The sequence below is a fragment of the Talpa europaea genome, assembly GCF_964194135.1.
Source record: "Talpa europaea genome assembly, chromosome: 4".
Taxonomy (NCBI): domain Eukaryota; kingdom Metazoa; phylum Chordata; class Mammalia; order Eulipotyphla; family Talpidae; genus Talpa; species Talpa europaea.
In genome coordinates this window covers 60,945,009-60,966,105 of record NC_140070.1, presented here as the reverse complement: position 1 = coordinate 60,966,105, position 21,097 = coordinate 60,945,009, and the positions used below count along the sequence as shown (strand labels likewise).

The following is a 21,097-nucleotide window of genomic DNA, read 5'->3' as shown; positions in this document are numbered from 1 at the left end:
ACTGTAGGATAACAAAAAAGAAAAAGAAAAAAGTGTAACATTTGTAATGGTATCTACCAGAGGAGAAGAAAAAGGAAAAGAAGCGATATTTGAAGCAGTAGCAAGAATTTCTCCCTTGTTAATGTAAGACATCAAATAAACGATCAAGGAAGATAAGAGAAAAACAAGTAGGATAAATGTCCCCTCAAACTCCTATATCTAGTCATATCATATTCAGTCTACATAAATCAAAGAGGAAAAATGATCTTAAAAGAACTCAGAAGGAAATCATATCTTACCAATACAGGAACTAAGACAAGAATTACATCCAAGTGTAATATTTTAAGTGTTAATGGAAAAATCCTCACTGATACAAAACTATGTTCTTTGCAAAATTACCCTTCAAAAGTAAAATATAGTGTTTTATAGTTACTTTTTACAGAATAGGAAGTCCTAGATCTTACATAATGAAGATTTCACAGCAACAAGCGGACCAAATGCCTATGTGAGAAATTAAAAAAACAAACAAAACAGCTAAAAGTTTCCTGCAGCTAAAGCAAGAGTGAAATCAATACCACCAAATCCTGGCAAGAAAATTCACAGCACTGTCCATTCTTATTCACCTACTACACCTCTTCCTTGACATGGCATGTTTTGGAGGAAACTCCCAATCGGATAGAGGTAGACAGAATATATGTTCATTACCTGACTTTTGTAAGGGCTGCACAAAGGAATGGCTTCTGACTTGATTGTATCTACTTACAAGAATGGACTGTCAGGTTAGGGATCTCTGAGAACAAAGGTGATCAAACATGCAACAGAGTCTGTATTATCACATTCATTTTACCACTACATAAAAACTTCAGTACAGCAATTTATTAAAGCACTAGAGATTGCAAAAAGCATACACAGAAACTAGGGGGAGTTCCTATATAGAAACCAGCAAACCTCTTAAACTAAGAGATTATACACACAAGTCCAAAGAGGTGCACATCCAGAAACAGCTAGTTGTGCTGAGTTGTGCACAATGCCTAGTTGTGCTGAGTGGAGGAAGTCCACCCTGTTTGAAACCAGACTGCAAAGTCAGGAAGAGCTGGCTGATTCTTCAAATACAAAAATACCAGTGACATATAGTAACAAAATGCACAAAGAAATAGGAATCCATGATATATTTAAAGGAAAAATTAAATTTCAAGAAACCAAACCCACAGAAAAAGAGATAAATTAATTGCCAAAGAAAAACACTGTTCTCAATTAATTGAAAGATAACCACGGGTAACCATATAAAATCAGGAAAATGATGCATTAAAAATATAAAAATATCAAGAAACAAAAATAAAAATAAAGAAAATCTAACAAATTCTGGAACTAAAAGGTATAATAAAAATTAGAGGGATTGACAGCAGGTTTGACAAAACAATAAACTTGAAGACAGAACAGCACACACATTGTAAAAGTCCTAACAGGAGAAGAAAGACAAAGGGAAAGGACAGAGACTCAATTTGAAGAAAGTGTTCCAAAACTGGGAAAGGAAAATAACATGCAAATTCAAGAACTCCAAAGATTTCTGACAAGGGTAACTCTAGTTGTCAAAACTGTAAAAAAAACACAGATAATTGTTAAATTATCAAGAGAAAAGCAATTGGTCATGTACGAAGGAGTTCCTTTTAGATTATCAAATTTCTCAGCAGAAATTAGACTAGAAAGGGGATAGGGTGATTATATATATATTTTTTAAAGATTTATTTATTTATTTATACAAGAACTGGGTACAGTCAGAAGCGCGGGAGGGTGAGAGAATTCACCAGAGCCAGAGCAGGGAACAGAACAGGCAGACTGACGAAATACACTGCTGAGGGGAGCAGTGGGCCGCAGAAGGGGTCTGCGTGCCATGTGGGACCCTCGCCCAGCGGCCAGGGATTGAACTGGTGCTGCAGAGGCTGCGGGCAGCTTTGCAATCCAGCGCTCAACTGCTGTGCACCGGGGAGGCCCAGGGTGATTATATTTTAATTACTGAATGAAATTAATTGCCAACCAAGAATACTATATTGAGCAAAAAAATTCTCCATAAACAAAGGAGAAAATAAAACTGTCAATTTAAAAAAAAAAAACAGGAATTTCATCATCACTAGATGTGCCCTACAAAAAATACTGGAGTACTACAAGTTGAAGAGAACAATAAATTAACAATACAAAAGCATGGAATATATAAAAACAGAATCCTATAGTATTGAAATTTTTAAAGCATAAAAATTATAAGTCTATAGTAATGAATATAAGCAATATAAGAGCAAACTGTATAATCAATAATTATAATGTGAGAGGAGGCAAAGATGTAAAGGAGTAACTTTTTGATACATAATTGAAGCTGTTATCAGATTAAGATAGACTGTATAACCTTAAGATATTTTATACAATTACAGTGGTAAATTCAAAGAAATATACACAAAGGGAAATGAGAAGGAAATAAACTCAACACTACCAAAAAAATCAGTAAAAAACAAAGGAATACAGCAAAAGACAAATAAAAAGCTATAAAACAAAATGGCTATACTAAGTTCTATATTACTGATAATTACTTTAAATGTAAATAGGTTAAATATGCCTATTAAAAGATATAGATTAGCTGGATGAATATAAAAGCAAGACCATTCCGCTACTGACTACATGAGATTTATTTTACATTTAAGGACACATAAAGGATAGAAGTGAAAGGGTGGGAAAGATACTCATGTCAATGGAGCCTAAAGAGAGCAGGGGTGGCCACACTGATATCAGTCAAAACAGAATTTAAGATAAAAACTGCCACTCGAAGAGACAAAGATAAAGTTTAATACACCAAGAAGATATAAAGATTATAAATATATATATATATATACAACTTAAAATTAGAGCACCCATTATAAGAAGTAAAAATTGACAGAATAAGGGAAGAAATAGACAACAACCATATCAATAGGAAAGATTAATACTACCCTTTTAGCTATGGCTAGAACCACCACACAGAAGTCTAATAAACGGAGGCTATGAACAACATTATACAAAATTGTATCAAACATACATACACAGAACAACAGAATATACATTCTTGTTGAGAACAATGGAGCAATTTCCAAGGTCAACATGGTAGCCCACAAAACAAATATAAGTATAGGTCAGAGGAGGATCAACATGGCGGCGAGGAGACGCTGCAAGTAAGATCTCCCAATAAAAAAAAGTTAATAGGGAGGAAAAGCGGCAGGTCCCAGTGAGAACTGGGACACAGAAGATAAACAGATGACTCAAACAAACTACCCGAAGAAGAAAGTTGCCATAAAAGAGGACTAGAAGGGAGGAAAGCGCAGAACCCTGCTACCCTCCCCCACCCACAAAGTCGGCACTCTCCGACCAACAGAGAGGAGGAAAACAACAAACTAAAACGACCAACAAGAACAAACTACACATCAAGCGGGACTGTGAGTGGAAAGGAACTATTTCAGCCACCACACCCCGGGAACTGGAGCTGTGGAGAACCCTGCAGGATTCGCCCGAAGAGGTGAGCCAACGGCTCCAGGCGCCATTAGAGAACAACAGAGACTCCGGGAGACCTGCAGACAGCCCTGGGCCAGCCAATAAGCTTGCGTGGAAAAGCGGCGCACTTGAAAAGCAAACGCGGAACGCGGCTGCCCAGGTCCCCGTGCCTGCAACCTAGGCTTGAGGGGAGACGCGCGGGGACCCTCACTGAGGTGAAAGTCCCTCACTGACTAATCAGGAACCAGGCGCCCAGACACGGGAGCAGGGTGCAAAAGGTGCCATTTCTGCAGTCATTGAACTGGGCTACAGCCCACGTCCTGGACCTCAGGGATTGGGAACTGAGACCCGGGGCACGAAATTCGGGGCATGGGTTCTCCACAACGGTGGGGCACAAGGCAGACACAGCACCCCAAAGCCGTTCAGGTTTACCCTACCATTCCGGCTCTGTTCCCTGTCCCACGGGGTGATAAAAAAAGCTCCCCAAGGACACTAGGAGAGATCTCTGGCGCCACCTAGCGACCAGGAAAAAAAGTCACTAACACCCCTTAGAACAGGGACCTTTCCTCAGAAAAGACTGCTTGAAAACGGCAGAAGGCTCCCGGAGGAGCCAGAGGGGACTGGAGAAGCTCACCCAAGATGCCGGCCAGTCCCAGCAACACAGTGTCCCAATGCATAAGACAAATTAGAAAACAGACAGTAGGGAGTAGAAGAACCACACGCAACCTAACAACTCCTCAGGAGAAAAGCACACCACAAAAAGAAAACCACCCACCAGATTGCAATGACAGTAACTAGGAAGAACTTCTGAGCCTTCCAGAAAGAGAATTTAAAATTGCCATGATTAAAAAAGTGACAGAACTCATAAAGGAAAACAATGATATGAGAAAAATAATCAACGAAAAGAAGAATGAAATTGAGTCCCTTAAAGGGGGAAGCAAAAGAAATGCAAGAGATCAAAGAATTAATGGAGGAACCAAAGAACTCTGGGAATAGCAATGAAAGCAGAATAGATGAAATGGAAGAACGAATAAGTACTCTTGAAGACACAGAAATAAAAAGAACCAAAACAGAAAAGGAAAGAGAAGTACGAAGGAAAAAAGACCAAAGAAAGACTTCGGGAACTATCTGACTCCATGAGGAAAGGAAATATAAGAGTTATAGGAATACCAGAAGGAGAGGAGAAGTATAGAGGAACAGACAAAATATTCAAAGACATAATTGAAGATAACTTCCCAAATGTGAAGAAGGAGCTGAAAATTGATATACAAGAAGCAAGAAGAACACCAAACTTCCACGACGAAAGGAAAAATACAGCAAGACACATAATAGTAAAGCTCCCAAGAATCCAGGACAAGGAAAAAATAATGAAGCTGACAAGAGGGAAGAAACAGATAACATTCAAAGGAAAACCAATCAGGCTGACATCAGACTTCTCCAAAGAAACACTATGGGCAAGGAGAGAGTGGAGGGACATAGTCAACAGTCTCCAAGAAAACAAATGCCAACCAAGAATACTCTATCCAGCAAAGCTCTCCTTCCTCTATGAAGAAAGAATAAGGATCTTCCCAGAAAACAGAAATTCTGGAATTTCATTACGACTAAACCCCAACTCCAAAAAATACTACAAGGAATCCTAAAGCCAGAACCTCAGAGGGATGAATAACAACGAAAGAAGGCCCAAAAAAAAAAAAAAAAGGTATTAAAACAATAAATAAAATCAAAGGAAAGACAAACACAATGGCAAATAAAGATGCTAACATATCAATATTAGCTCTAAATGTAAAGGGACTAAACTCTTCAATAAAAAGACACAGAGTCGCAGGCTGGATTAAGAAACAAAACCCAACCTTTTGCTGTCTCGAGGAAACACATTTAGCTACAAAAGATAAAAATAGACTCAAAGTTAAAGGATGGAAAACAATCCTACAAGCAAATGGACCAAAAAAGAAAGCAGGAACAGCTATACTTATATCAGATAAAACAGATTACAAACTCAAAAAGATAAAAAGAGACCCCAATGGTCACTACATTATGATCAAGGGGACAATACTTCAAGAAGAAATAACACTCATTAACATATACTCACCAAATGAAGGAGCACCAAAATATATCAGACAACTGTGGTCATCTCTGAAAACAGACATCAGAGAAAACACATACGTAGTGGGAGACTTCAACACACCACTATCAACAATGGATAGATCAACAAGAGAAAAAATAAGTAAAGAAACTAAAGTAAAGAAAATAAGTAAACTAAACTAAACTAAAGAAACTAAACTACACATTTTTCTCAAGCGCACACAGATCATTCTCCAGGATTGATCACATACTGCGGCACAAGACAAACATTAACAGATACACCAAGACTGAAATCATACCAACCATCTTTTCTGACCATCAAAGCATCAAACTAGAAATAAACCATAAAAACAAGGCAAGGAACTCTCCTACCTCATGGAGATTAAAAAACACTACTGGAAGACCAGTGGACTATAGAGGAGATCAAAGAAGAAATTTAAAAATTCTTTGAATTGAATGATAAGGAGGACACCAGTTTCCTAAATGTATGGGATGCAGCAAAAGCAGTAATAAGAGGAAAATATATAGCAATAGAGGCTCATATCAAGAAACAAGAAAGAACTCAAACAACTAATCTCGAAGCTCAAAGATCTAGAAAAAGAACAACAAAAAAACCCCAAAACCAGTAGAAGAAAACTAATAAAAACCAAAGCAGAAATAAATGAAATGGAAACAAAAAACAATTCAAAAGATCAATGAAACCAAGAGCTGGTTCTTCAAAAAAATCAATAAAATAGACAAACCCCTAGCCAGGCTCACAAATGAAAAAAGGGAGAAAGCACAAATAAACAGGACCATAAATGAAAGAGGAGAAATCACAACGGACACAGCAGAAATCAAAAGAATAATCAGTAACTACTATGAACAGTTATATGGAAACAAGTTCAACAATCTAGAGGAGATGGACAAGTTCCTACAACTCTACAATCACCCACAGCTAGATAAAGAAGAAATAGAACACCTAAACAGACCAATTACAAGCAGCAAAATTGAAATGGTAATCAAAAACCTCCCCAAAAACAAAAGCCCAGGACCTGATGGATTTACAAATGAATTCTACCAAACATTCAGAGACGAATTAGTGCCTATCCTTCACAAACTCTTCCAAAAAATTGAGAAGGAAGGGACAATATCAAACACGTTCTATGAAGCCAACATTACACTAATACCAAAACCGAACAAGGACAACACAAAAAAGGAAAACTACAGGCCAATCTCCCTAATGAACACTGATGCAAAAATCCTCAATAAAATTTTAGCTATCAGAATCCAACAATGTATCCATAAGATAATTCACCACGACCAAGTAGGATTCATCCCAGGGACACAAGGATGGTTTAACATCCGAAAATCTATCAACGTTATCCAACACATCAACAAAAAGAAATATAAAAACCATATGATATAAAAACCATATGGAGAGCTGTGTGGAGATTCCTCAACCTACTAAAGACAGAGCTTCCATATGATCCAGCAATACCACTCCTGGATATTTACCCAAAGGACACAGAAACATCAATTCCAAAGAGCACCTGCACCCCTATGTTTATAGCAGCACTGTTTACAATAGCTAAGTTTTGGAAACAACCCAAATGCCCAAAAATAGATGACTGGATCAAGAAGATGTGGTACATATATACCATGGAATATTACTCAGCATTCAAAAAAGATAAACACATGCAATTTGCAGCAACATGGATGGCGCTGGAAGGGATCATGCTCAGCAAAATAAGCCAGAAAGAAAAAGAAAAATACCCAATGGTCTCACTCATAGCAGGAATCTAGAAAACTTCAGTAAGGGACTAGGAAAATGAGTAACTATAAGAAAGTGAAAAACAAAATCAACAAAAAACTATGAACCAGAGACACTCTATGGGGGTTTGCGGTGGGAGGGGAGGGATTGGCGTCAAAATATGGGATTGCAATTGTATGGGGAATATAAAAATAAAATTTATTATAAAAAAATATAAGTATATATAAGATAACTGAAATCATACAGAGTAACTTCTCCAGCACAAGGAAATGAAAATCGAAATCAACAGCAGAAAGAAAATGAAAACACGAAAAATATGTGGAAATCAAACAATGTCCTGGAAAAAGCTAATGGGTCAAGGAAGAAATCACATACTTAAAAACTGTCTAGGCACAAGTGAAAATGAATACACAACATACCAAAACCTATGGGATATTCCAAAGCAGGACTAATATATGTTTATAACAGTAAATAATATATTTAAAAAGAAAATGAAAAACATCAACAACCAAACAATACCACAAAAAACTAGAAAAGAGCAAAAAATTCAATAAAACCAAGGTTGTTTAATGAAAAGATTAATAAAATTCACAAATCTTTAGCTAGAATAATAAAGAGAAGACTCATAACAAAACTTACGGAGAGGAGACATTATTACAACTAATGTCACAAAATAAAACAGGTTATAAGAGATTACTGTTAACAATTATATGACAATTGAATTGATAAGCAAGAAAATATGGATAAATTCTTATAATTATACAACCTACTAACACTAAATCATGAAGAAATAAAGTTGAATAGAACTATAGTTACTGAAGAATGCGATACAATAAAAAAAGTCCAAACAAAAAAAGGGTCAAGACCAAATGAAAACTGATAAATTTTACTAAACATTTGAAGAATTAATACCAGTCCTTCTCCCATGGGACTCTTCCAAAGAATCAAAGAGAAAGAAATAATACTAAAATTAGTCTATAATACCACCATTACCTGGATGCCAAAACCAGACAAAGACACAACTAAACTACAAACTAAATTTCCTGATGGATATTTATACAAAAATCTTAAACAAAACTTACTAAAATAAATACGATAATACATTAAAATAATTATACACCATGACCAAGTAAGATGTACACATGGAATGCAAGGATGCTTAAACATGAAAATCAATCCTACTATGGTAAATCAATAAAGTTTATATAAAAAAATCAAAGTAATAGATCATTAGCAAAGTGACAGAAAAATCATGATTATCTCAATCAATGTAGATAAAGCATTTGATAACATTCAACACCTTCCATGATTTAAAAAAAAAATCAAGAATAGGAATACAAGAAAACTACATCTACATCAACTCAATAACCAATATTTTAAAAAGCCCACCATAACATATGCAGTGGGCATATGTAAGATGAGTTGATCTTACATAGAGAAAACCATAAATATTTCTAAGCATAACTGAGAAAATGAATATGACAAAGTTACAAAATAAAGGAATCAAACTCATCAGTTATATTTCTATAGATTAACAATTACCAATCTATAAAGGAAACCAAGAAGTCAATCTTATTTGCCATAGCATCAAAGAAATTTTTTTTTTATAAGAGAATGGGTAACATTATTTCCCCTGCTATTTATAATTGGACATTCATAACTAAAAAAAAAAAAAAAAAAAAGAATGACTCTGAACATTATACCAAGACATCTGGGATAAATCTACCCCCCTTTGCATCCAAAAGAGGTGGATAGGAACTCAGGAGCTGTGGATTCAAAGGATTTGATGGGTATGTCCCCCCCCCAACACTTGACACTATTAGAGGAAAAGCAAAATTGAGGAGGAAAAAAAACAGGATGAACACCCACAAGAGATAGTGAATTTGAGAATGTGTCCAATCAGCGTATCAGGAAAATTTGGCATGTCATTAGAGTGGGATAAAGGCAAATTTCAAGGCAGAGGGTCAGGAGGAACTCAAAGAATCACCCCCATCTATGGCCTGGCTGTCAAGACTGTAGTAGAAGGGATCTGTTTTTCTCTAGCAGTGAATATCCAGGTTTCTGAGAAGGGATCTCCATTATTGGGGGGAGGGAGAGTAAAGGGAAAGAGTTAGATAAGAAAGTCAAAGGACATTGAACATTAAGATTTTTTTGCTGTCAGTTGGGATTTCAACAGTAAGTCCACTTTGGAACTTTTGGAGTTCCAAACAAATATTTCACCATTTTGGACTATGGGCATCCAAAGCTCCAGCTATCAATTTTTTTTTTGCATGTGTGCTCCCTAGTGTTGTTGCTGGAACCTACTCCAGTAATAGAAACTAAAATCTGCAGCTAAAGCTCACCTTCTAGAAAACAAACATACAAGTGAATGTAAACAAAATTTTCCTTAAGTTGTTTGATGCTTCAAGATGGAGACATCAACAAGATGGCAACTAGGAGGTTCCTTGCTTTATCCCAAGACAACTGTCTAACAGTGATCCAAGGAGTACAGTTAGGGAAAAACTGAAACATTCCCTGGATATTAGGGACAAACACATACTACAAAGAGAAGAGGCATGATTTGTTGAGCAGGAAGTGAGAGACATGTCTGGAGGCTGCTATCTGGGAAGGAATACAGAGAGCATGTCTGCAATCTCAACATGGGGAATGGAAAGCAAAACAGTGTGGAATCACATATCTTGACGAAAAGGACATGTAGAGAGGGAACTGGAGTGTTCCATACAGGGTAGGACCCAGCCAAGAAGATCAAGAACTTTGCTCTGGATTGCATTATCAACCATTCCCATGGGACTGGTACTGACATCATGAAGTGCATAACAGCACACACACAGCAAAGACTCAGAATTGAAACCCCAGAAATGCTATCAGGGGTGCCAATAATGTGAGCCAGCTCTCCATCCTAAATACATCTGAACCAGTGGCTGGCCTCTCTGGGACACTGCCGCAGTCTTCTGACTCAGCAATTGTGAAAATAGATCTAAGGAACTACAAGAACCATCAGAGACAAAAATATTAAAATCAAATGAAATATATCCACAGCACCAATTACAGGAAAAGTAAAAAAGGGAAATCTAGATGGCTTTACAAGTGAATTCCACCAAACCATCAAAGGTGAAATATACCAACCTTGTTCAAACTCTTCCAACTACTTTCAAATACATTTTTATGAGGCCAACACAAAAAAAGACAATTACAGACCAATCTCTCTATTGAACATGGATAGAAAAATCCTGAATAAAATATCAGCAAACCGAATCCACCAGTGCAGTGAAAGGATCATACCATGACAAATTTGGATTCATACCAGGAACACAAGGATGGTTCAACAACCAAAAATCAACTGATAGAATTCACCACATCAACAAAAAGAGAGATAGGGGCCTCCCTGGTGGCGCAAGGGTTAAGACGCAACCTATGAAGCTATCCGCAGCCAACCCAGCATGAGTTCAATTCCCGGCCGGCCACAGAGCAACCCACATGGCGCAGCAGACCTCTCCTGACTCGCCTGCTCTCCCGTGCATCTGGCCTGTACCCTGGTTTGTGCATAAATAAATAAATAAATAAATCTTAAAAAAAAAAAAGATAAAAACCATATGATTACATCAATAGTTTCTGAGAAAGAATGTAATAAGACCCAACATCAATTTATAATGAAAACACCAGAAAAAGTGGGGATAAATGGAAGATACCTTAAGAAAATAATAGGCATTTACAACAACCTCATACATCATGCTCAATGGTGAAAAACTGAACGCTTTTCCACTAAGATTTGGTACAAGACATGGATGTCTACTCTCATCACTGTTTTTCTTCTCTCTTTTTAATTATTATTTTATTTTATGTATTTTTTACATCATTTTCCATTTTTGTACAATGTATGCATTTTCATCTCAGGTATAGTCCCTGTGAACTTCACTGTGAAATTCCCACCACCCATTCACCTGTGAACTATCACCATGGTCCCTTGTGCTTTTCCCACCTCTGTTTTGATCCTACTCCCTTCCCCATCCCCCCCACCATCTGGCCCCACAGAATGTTTCTGGTTTATAGCTGCCTGTTGATTTTGATTTTTACTTTGTTACAATTACTTTCTTTCCCATAATATTGAAAGTATTAGCTAGAGCAATCAGACAAAAGAAAGACATAAAGGGAATTCAAGTTAGGAAAGAAGTAGAGCTATCATTATTTGCAGATGACATGATAATATACATAGAGAATGCTAAAGATTCCACACAAAACCAGTTGAAACAATCAATTTGATAAAGTGGCAGGGTATGAAATCAGCACACAAAAATAGGTTGACTGCCTATATGCAAACAATGGGATATTGAGTTGTTGAAAATGTCATGACACATTTCTCAAAATCACCTTTGATATCCTCATTGACCCAATAGTTATCCAATAACATGGCTCATTCTCCACATATTTTTTTTAAATAATAAATTTTATTTTTATATTCCCCATACAATTGCAACCCCCCCATTCTGAGCCCAATCCCTCCCCTCCCGCCCCCCACCCCCCAAAAAGTGTCTCTCTTTCATAGTTTTTTGTTGATTTTGATTTTCACTTTCTTATAGTTATTCATTTTCCTGGTCCCTTATTTAAGTTTTCTAGATTCCTGCTATGAGTGAGACCATCGGTATTTTTCTTTTTCTTTTTGGCTTATTTCGCTGAGCATGATCCCTTCCAGCGCCATCCATGTTGCTGTCATTCTCCACATATTTGATATTTTTTTCAGCTTTCTTTTTGTAGTTGACTTTAATTTTATATCACTGTGACCAGAAAAAAATACTTGAAATGATTTCGGTCTTCATAAATTTATTGAAATTTTGTGACACAACAAGTGTTCTCAAGAATTTTCTATGTACACGTGACAAAAAGTATACTCAGCTTTTTGGGAGTGGAATCCCTGTATATGTCTATTAAGCTCATTTGCTCTAATTCCTTATTTAAGACTTCTTTTTCTTGAAATGTCTCTTGTTAGATCTATTTGTATTGGTTTATGTATTTTGATTCAATTATGAATATATGTATTCTTAATGGATTGATGCCTTAATCATTATACAATTTCTATCTTGCCATCTTCTTAACTTTTTTAGCTGGAATTCTATGTTATCTGATATAAATATAGCGGTCCATATCATTTTTTAGGATATCATTTAATTGTTTTCCAGGATTTTAGACTGAACTTATGTTCTTGGTTCAGATCAGAGTCCTGACACAAAAAAAGATGGATTTTGTTCTCTAATACATCTTTCCACTCTGTGTGATTTGACTGGTAAATTCAGGCCAGTAACATTTAGGAAAATTATTGATATGTATTCACACTTTGATAGTTGTTTTATGGACTTTTTTCAGTTTGTCTCTGCTCTTCTCTTTCCATGTATTTTATTATTTTTTTTAAATTTTAATATACTTATTTTCTTACATCTTTGTTAATTTTGGGATAGTATTTGAATTGTTCCTTCCAGCATACACTCTGAGGTGCTCCCAAAATCATAGTACCCATGATCCAAAACCACAGTCCCTTGTGCTCTTCCCTCCTATTTTGATGCCTCTTCCTTCCCCTTCCCTGCTGTATGCCTCAGCTCTATGGTCAGTTGCAAGTTTTGTCTTGCAACTAGAGAAACCAGACACTGGTTTCTCTATATTCTACACACAAGTGAAATCATTTGCTATTTCCCTTTTTTCTTCTGACTTACTTTGCTTAGCATAATACCTTCAAGGTCCATTCATGTTACAACAAATGGCATGACTTATATGCCTTGATTGCTAAGTAGTATTCCATTGTTTATATATACCACATCTACTTGACCCATTCATCTATTTTGGGGCATTTGCTTCCATAGCTTGACTACTGTAAATAGTACTATGATAAACATAAGAGTACAGGTTTCCTTTTGAATTAGTGTGGTGTCCTTTGGGTAGATTCCTAGGAATAGAATCACATGGCAGCTCCATTCTTAGTGTTCTGAGAAAACGCCACACAGCTTTCCATAGTGCCTGGCCAAGCTTGCATTCCTACCAGCAGTGTAAGAGGGTTATTTTTTTAACACATCCTTGCTAGCATTTATTATTTCTGTTTTGTTTTTCATATGGGCCATTCTCACAGGTGTGAGGTGGAACCACATCTGGTTTTGATTTGCATTTCTCTCATAACAAGTGATGTTGAACATTTTTTCATAGGCCAGTTATCCATTTGCATTTCTTCTTTGGAGAAGTGTCTTTTTAATGCCTTTGTCTATTTTTTAAATTTGGTTGTTTATTTTTTTGTTGTTGTTGTTTTGTGAGCTCTTTGTAGATCTTTCATATCAGTCCCTTATCAGATGTATGGTATGGAAATATTTTCTCCCATTCAGTAGGGTGTTTCTTCATTTTAGATGCTGTCTCTTCCGCTGTAAAGAAGGTTTTTATTTTTATGTAGTCCCAGCTCTTTATAATCTCTGTTTTCCTTGCTTCTAGAGGTGAGTCCTCAAAAATGTTTCTGAACTTTATATCATAGAGTGTTTTGCCTATTGTTATATAGGCAGTAGTCTAGTTTCATTCTTTACAAGTGGTTGTTTAGTTTCTACAGCCATTTTCCTTGCTTCAGTGTATATACTTCATACCTTTGTCATTGATTGGTTAACCATATGTGTGTGGCTTTATTTCTGGACTTTCAATTAGATTCCATTGGTCCGTGTGTCTGTTTTGTTATAGTACCATATTTTTTTTTTGTTATTATGGCTTTGTAGTATAGTTTAAGGCTGGGAGAGTAATACTTCTGTTCTTTCCCTTTTTAGTCAGGAGAGTTTTGGCTATAAAGGATTTTTTGACTCCATATGAATTACAGGAATATTTGTTCCATTTATTTTAAGAATGTCATTGAGATTTTTATTGGAATTGTATTGAATCTGTAAATTGTGTTTGGTTGGATGGCCATTTTGATAATGTTGATTCTTCTGATCCATAAGCAGGTAATATCTTTCCCATTTGTTTGTGTCTTCATCTATTTCTTTTAACAATGTTTTATAATTTTCCTTGTATATGTCTTTTACCTCCTTTGTTAGGTTTATTCCCAGGTACTTAAATTTTGTTTGGTGTAATTATAACTGTGATGGTTTTCTTAAATTCTTAAATAGGAAGGAGACAGATTTTTGTGTATTGAGTTTATAACCTCCTACTTTACTGAACTGGATTTTTTATTTTAATTAGTTTTTTTCATTGATTTTTAGGGGTCTGTCTATATATTACAGCATTTACAAATAATGATAAATTTACTTCTTTCCCAATTTGAATTCTCCAATGTCTTTTTCTTGCCTTATTGCTCTTGCTAAAACTTCCAGAATTACACTGAAGCAGTAGTGTTTATATTCTTGCCTTTTTCCAAATCTTAATGGAAAGGCTTTCAGCTTTTCACCACCAAGAATGATGTTAGCTATATGTTTGTCATATATAGCTTTCTTTATCTTAAGATATGTTTCTTTATCCCAAGTTTTTAGAGGGCCTTTATCATAAATGGATGTTGAACTTTATCAAATATGCTCTAGGCATCTATTGACATGACCATATGGTTTTTATTTTTTGTTGTTGTTGTTAATGTGGTGAATTATATTAGTTGATTTTCAGATGCTGAACTATCCTTGTGTTCCTGGAATAAATTCCAGTTAGTCATGGTATATAATCCTTTGAAGCATTGTTGGAATTGGTTTTCTAAGATTTTATTGAGGATTTTAGCATCAGTGTTCATTAAGGAGGTTGGTCTGTAGTCTTCTTTTTTGTAGTTGTCTTCTGTTTGGTTAGGTGTTAGTGTAGTGTTGGCCTTGTAAAATGTATTTGGTAGTATTCCTTCCTTCTCAATTTTTTTTTTATTATTTTTTTAATAGAGGCATGCTTTATTTATTTATTTGTTTGTTTGTTTTTTTTTTTATACATGCACTGGGTACAGTCAGAAGCATGGGAGGGTGAGAGAATTCACCAGAGCCAGAGCAGGGAGCAGAGCAGGCAGAAGGACCAAGGTACACTGCTGAGGGGAGCAGCGGGCGGCAGGAGAGGTCTGCGCGCCATGTGGGACCCTCCTCCAGTGGCCGGGGAGCAGCCAGGGATCGAACTGGCGCTGCAGAGGCTGAGGGCAGCTTCGCAACCCAGCGCTCAACCGCTGCGCCACCGGGGAGGCCCGCTTCTCAAATTTTTAAAGAGTTTTGAAAGGACAAACATTAGCTCATCATTGAACATTTAATAGAACTTGCTTATGTAACCATGTGATACTGGGATTTTGTTTTGGGGAGGGTTTTGATTAGTGTTTGAGTTCCCTTGCTTGTAATTAGTTCAAGTTTTCTACTTCTTTGTTCAATCTTGGGTAGTTACATGAATCTAAGAATTTATTTCATTTAGACTGTTGAGCTTGTTTGCATGTAACTATTCATAGTAAATCTCTAATTATCCTCTGGATTTCTACTGTGTCTCTCATAATTTCTAATCTTTCTTTTATGACGCTATTTATTTGAGTTTGCGCCCTCTTTTTTTTTTTTGCAAGCCTGGCTAGACTTTGTCTATTTAATGTATTTTTTCAAATAAACTGCTTTTGGTTTCATTGATCTTTTGAATTTTTTTTCCCACTTAATTTATTTCAGCTTAAATTTTAATATTTTCTTTTTTCTATTGTCTTTTGGTGTTTGTTCTTGTTGTTGTTGCTGTTGCTGTTGTTGTTGCTTGGTCTTCTTCTTCTTTTACCACTTCCTCAAGATGCAAGAAAAGATTTCTTTAGGTTCTTTTGTTTCTTGATGTGGGCCTATATTGCTATGTAGTTTTCACTTAATACAGCTATTTATGTGTCCCATATATTCTGGAACATTTTGTCCCTATCATCTGTCTCAAAGTATTTTTTTGATTCCCTCATTTACCCAATGGTCTTTCAGTAGCATATTGTTCAGTCTATGGAAACAGGAATCTTCTTGCTTTCTTTTTGTTGATTTCTAGTTTCATACATTTTGGTCAGAGAAAATACATGGTATGTTTAAAATCTTCATGTACTTATTGATGTTTGTCTTATGAGCCAGTATGTAGTATATATTAGAGAATGATCTGTGTGCACTTTAGAAAAGTGCACTTTGGTTTTTGGAGGTTTCAGTGTCCTATAAATGTCGGTTAGGCCCATGTGATCTATATCTTCATTAAGAGCTATTGTGTCCTTGTTTAATTTCTGTCTTGTTGCTCTGCCCCTTGGTGAGAGCAGGGTGTTGAATTTCCTACCATATAGGTATTTTCTCCAATGGCTAATGTATTTTGGTGCGCCCTCATTTGTTCAGTACAAAAAGATGAGTGTTATGTCTTACTGGTGCATTACCACCCTGATTATTATATAGTGTCTATCGAGGTTTTTGACACCTTTTTTTAGCTGAAATATACTTTATCTGATATAAGTATGGCTATCCTTCCCAATTGCTTATAGAATTGTTTTTCCACCCCTTACTTAAATATTTATCTAGAATTTAACTGTGTTTCTGGGAGGCAGTGAAAGGTTGGCTTTTGTACTTTGTCTTTTTACTTTATTTTTTTTTTAAGATTTTTTTTTTTTTTATTATTTATACAAGCACTGGGTACAGTCAGAAGCGCGGGAGGGTGAGAGAATTCACCAGAACCAGAGCGGGGGGCAGAGCAGGCAGAAGGACCGAAGTACACTGCTGAGGGGAGCAGCAGGTGGCAGGAGAGGTCTGCACGCCATGTGGGACCCTCCTCCGGTGGCCGGGGAACAGCCGGGGATTGAACCGGCGCTGCAGAGGCTACGGGCAGCTTCACAACCCAGCGCTCAACCACTGCGCCACTGGGGAGGCCCTACTTTATTTTTTAAAAAGGATTTTATTTATTTATGCACATAAGAATTGGGGTCTAGGACAGAGGTGTAGTGGGGAGGGATAAGAGGATTCATCATAGACAGAGTGGGGAGAAGAACAGGCAGATCTACTGAAATACACTGCTGAAGGGTGCAGCAGGCAAGACAGGAGAGGTATGCTGTACCATGTGGTTTAGCTTCCTGACTAGGGATAGAATGCATGCCACAGTGGCTGGCAATAGCTTGTTAGCACTGAGACTTTAACCCCTGTGCCACCAGAGAGGACCCCTCAGTGTCTTTTTATTGGTGAGTTTATTCCATTAACATTTGGGATTATTATTAATAATAGAAGTCTTTTATTGCAATTTTGTTCATCACTTTGTGGTTCTATTTAATTCTTTGTTCAGTTTTTCATGTTGATTCCTTTGTTGTCTTATATCTTAAGACTTCATGTAATATTCCTTGAAGTGTGGAGTGGGTTGTAGTGAGTTCCCAAGGATTTTGTTTGTCTGAAAAAAGTCCTTATTTTTCCATCATATAGGAAGCAGAGCTTTGAAGGATAGATTATTCTTGGTTGGCACTTTTTGAATAGGTCACTCTATTCTTTTCTTGAGAGAAGTCTGATGTTAACCTTATCAGTTTTCCTTTATAGGTTAATTGTTTCTTCCCCCTCTGATCAGTTTCATTATTTTTTTCTTTTTCTTAGATTCTCGGAAGCTACTATTTGTCAAGTTGTAGTTTTCTTCTCATTAAGATAGCTTGACATACTTCAAGCTTCTTGTATGTCATTTTCATTTCTTCTTCAAGTGGGAAGTTTTCTTCAATTACTTCCCTGAATAGCTTTTCAGCATCCTTGTCTCTGACCACTCCTTCTGGGATTCCTATGACTCCTATATTTCCTTTCCTCATGGAGTCAGATAACCTCGAAGGGTTTCTTCATACTATTTCATTTGTCTTTCTTTTCCTTCTAGTTTCTATTTGTATCTGTGTCTTTGAGATTACCAATTCATTCTTCCATTTTTTAATTCTATTTTCATGTTTTTTTTCCTGAAGTATTTAATCTCCTCCATTGATCTTTGTACTTCCTGCAGTTCCTTTATTTATTTAAAGTTCCAATCTCAATCATCTATTTGTTATATTTCTTATGGGATTCTTTTTCTTTCTGTATCTTCTCATATATCTCTGATCTGTTTTTCTGAATTTTGTTTGACTTTTTTAATTACAGCTATTTTGAATTTTTCATCTGACAGTAAGAAATTTCTTCCACGTCAGTGTTGGGTACTGGGTACTGCTTTCCTTTCTGTGGTGTATAGTTTCCTGGAGTGCTTACTTGACCGTTTGTATTTTTCTTACTCCCCATTGTTTGCCTTCTTGTTTCTTCTAAGAGTAGTTAGTTCGGATTGCTGGGGCCAATGAGTGGTAACTCCCATGGCTCCCACCTAGGTATGAGTCATCTGGACTGCAGTGGTCTAGGGTGGGATTTCTAGGCACTTTTAATTCCTAGGCACTCTTAATTCCTAGGCACTCTTACCAGAGTATGTTGGTCTTGCAGGGTCTCTAGACTGCTGGAGCCAGTATGTGGAGCCACCTGTGTATCCTACCTAGGCATGAGTTGTCTGGACTGCTAGGTCCTTTTCCCTTGTATTTTGATAGTTTCCTTTTACATAATGTTTCTTCAAATCCATTTTTATCTCCTTTGTTTCTTCTATTCACTTTTGTTTTGGGGTTTACATAAAGGTGTCTATGCTTATAAGCTATTTTAAAGTGAAAACAGTAATCTTGGGCTCATTTTAATAGAACCCATTTTAACCCTCCTTCCCTGTCAAGGGTAGATTTTACAAATATATTACTTGGAAAATAAATATTTGGAAGAACTAAGTTTTCTCTGCTAAATTAAAATACAGATCATTTTAACCTGTATATGATTTTTAAAAGTCAGATAACTACTAGCCAAAAGGATTTAACAAGCATGTCCCGCACTAAAAGCTCATGGACACATAGGTGCATAAATGCAGAAACTATATTAGCTCTGTTAGTACTGGCTATGTAATGTTAAGGTTTTATGCATCTCTGGCCCTCTATATTCTTATCCATAATAACCATTTTAGTGACAATTTCATAGAAATATGAAAATTAAGTGAAATAATATATGTAAAGTGCATTGATACATAATAGCTACCTATGTGTTAATTAATGCAAAACTATCAACTATGTGTTAAACAAGTGCAATGTTAATACAGTTGTTACAGTAGGAGAAAAAATGGGGTGGGGGAAGGGCACTTTGGGAAGGTCAGTCTATTGCAAAAAGTATTTTATCCACTGATATTTATAACTGATGATGCATGGTGATAATAAAAGGCATTTTGGTCAGTTTCATTATTAAGATCTCTGTTTTCCCTTCTTGTCATTACCAGGGTACACTACAGCAAAAGACCATCTTCTGCATTACTCGATTACTTTCAGGCATAGAGTAAGCAAGCACTCAGATGATAGTATTAGAGTGTGTTTACCATGTACCCTAAAATAAACTAAGGGTGATTATTTAGAAAATAATATTCATTTACCTTTTTTGAACTTATGTATAGGAAGTTTCTTAAGCTGATCTTTACGGAGTCTGTTTCTTCTAGCTCTATGTCTGTCCTGGACAAATTTTGTGATCTGAAAATAAAGAAGAAAAAATAAAAAGGAATTCGATGTTGAACATACAAATAGAAAGTGGCCATTAAAATTATAAATGTCTTTTAAGTTTCATGAGAGCGGCTGTAAATTATTTCAATTTAATTAAACTCTATTGCAGTATTATTACAGCATTAAATACATTAGTGATAATTTACCCCATAAATTACCCTGAGTTTTTGCTTATCTTTAATTAACTCTGATGGAAAAAATAAATGACCTATAATATTTGCCAATATACAAACAGTAGATTTATAGGTTACAAATACTCCACTGGACCAAGAATACTGGCAGAGTTGAAACGTCTATGAATTACAAACTAATAAAATCTTCAAACACACATTTTTTCAAATATTACACTTTTAATTCTAGCAGCAGTGGGCGGAATATAGACTATCTGTAGTACAAATATTCGGAAATGTCAGATAAAATATATACAATATTTTAAACTACAAATTACTATTATCATGATGAAAAGGATGTACATAGGGCCTGAACACAAATGCCAAAAGCAATATATCTAAAAGAAACTTTTGACAAATGTGACTACATCAATGTCAAAGACTTCTGTCATCAAAACACACTTTATTTGTCAGCTTTATTTGTACAGCCAAAGAATAGAAAGAACCCAAAATGTTCATCAACAGGCAAATGGACAAACAAAATGGTATATTCACACAATGAAATACAAATGACAATAAAAAAATAATAATCCATATACTCATAACATTCATGAATCTCAATGTAATTATACTTAGAAAAGAAGATAAATGAAAAAGAGTAAATACTTTGATTCCACTTATATAAGGTTGGTTATTAAATCTATTGTTGTCTGGGGATAGAGGAGAAGGTAGAAATAAGAAAATGAAAGGATGAGAGGCAGGAACTGATTAGTAAGGAGCATGAGTCAGTTTTTTGAGCTGACTGATATTTGATTATCTTAACTGGTGGTAGTTTCATTCATATACACACATACAAATAAATGCATATGTGCACACACATATACTTGTTAATATACACACATAATTTATTAATTATTAATCGCAACTCAGTATTTTTAATTTAATAATAACCACTAGAACAATAATATAATGTAAGCTTTCAAATCATTAAAGAGAGACTAAAAATCAAATAATTTAAATCTTCACCAAAAAAAATCACTAAAAAGTAAATGATAGAAATTAGTCCAATTCTATATGTAATTGCGATAAATATGAAGATTAAATTCAAGAGATTTTTGAGAGTGTACCATACTGAATAAAGAAAAAATTCCAACCATATGCTAT

General features: G+C 35.7%; 1 protein-coding gene across 2 annotated transcripts in view; it reads right to left on the bottom strand.

Moving 5' to 3' along the window:
* The window catches only part of RNF13 (ring finger protein 13), a gene marked incomplete at its 5' end in the record, with an annotated part of 119,797 nt that overhangs the window by 13,589 nt on the left and 85,111 nt on the right, over nt 1-21,097 (bottom strand). For both annotated transcript variants that reach the window (XM_084231280.1, XM_084231281.1), the window contains one exon: nt 19,700-19,793. In XM_084231280.1, coding sequence (XP_084087406.1) covers nt 19,700-19,793 — 94 coding nt within the window. The remainder of the gene's footprint in view (nt 1-19,699; nt 19,794-21,097) is intronic.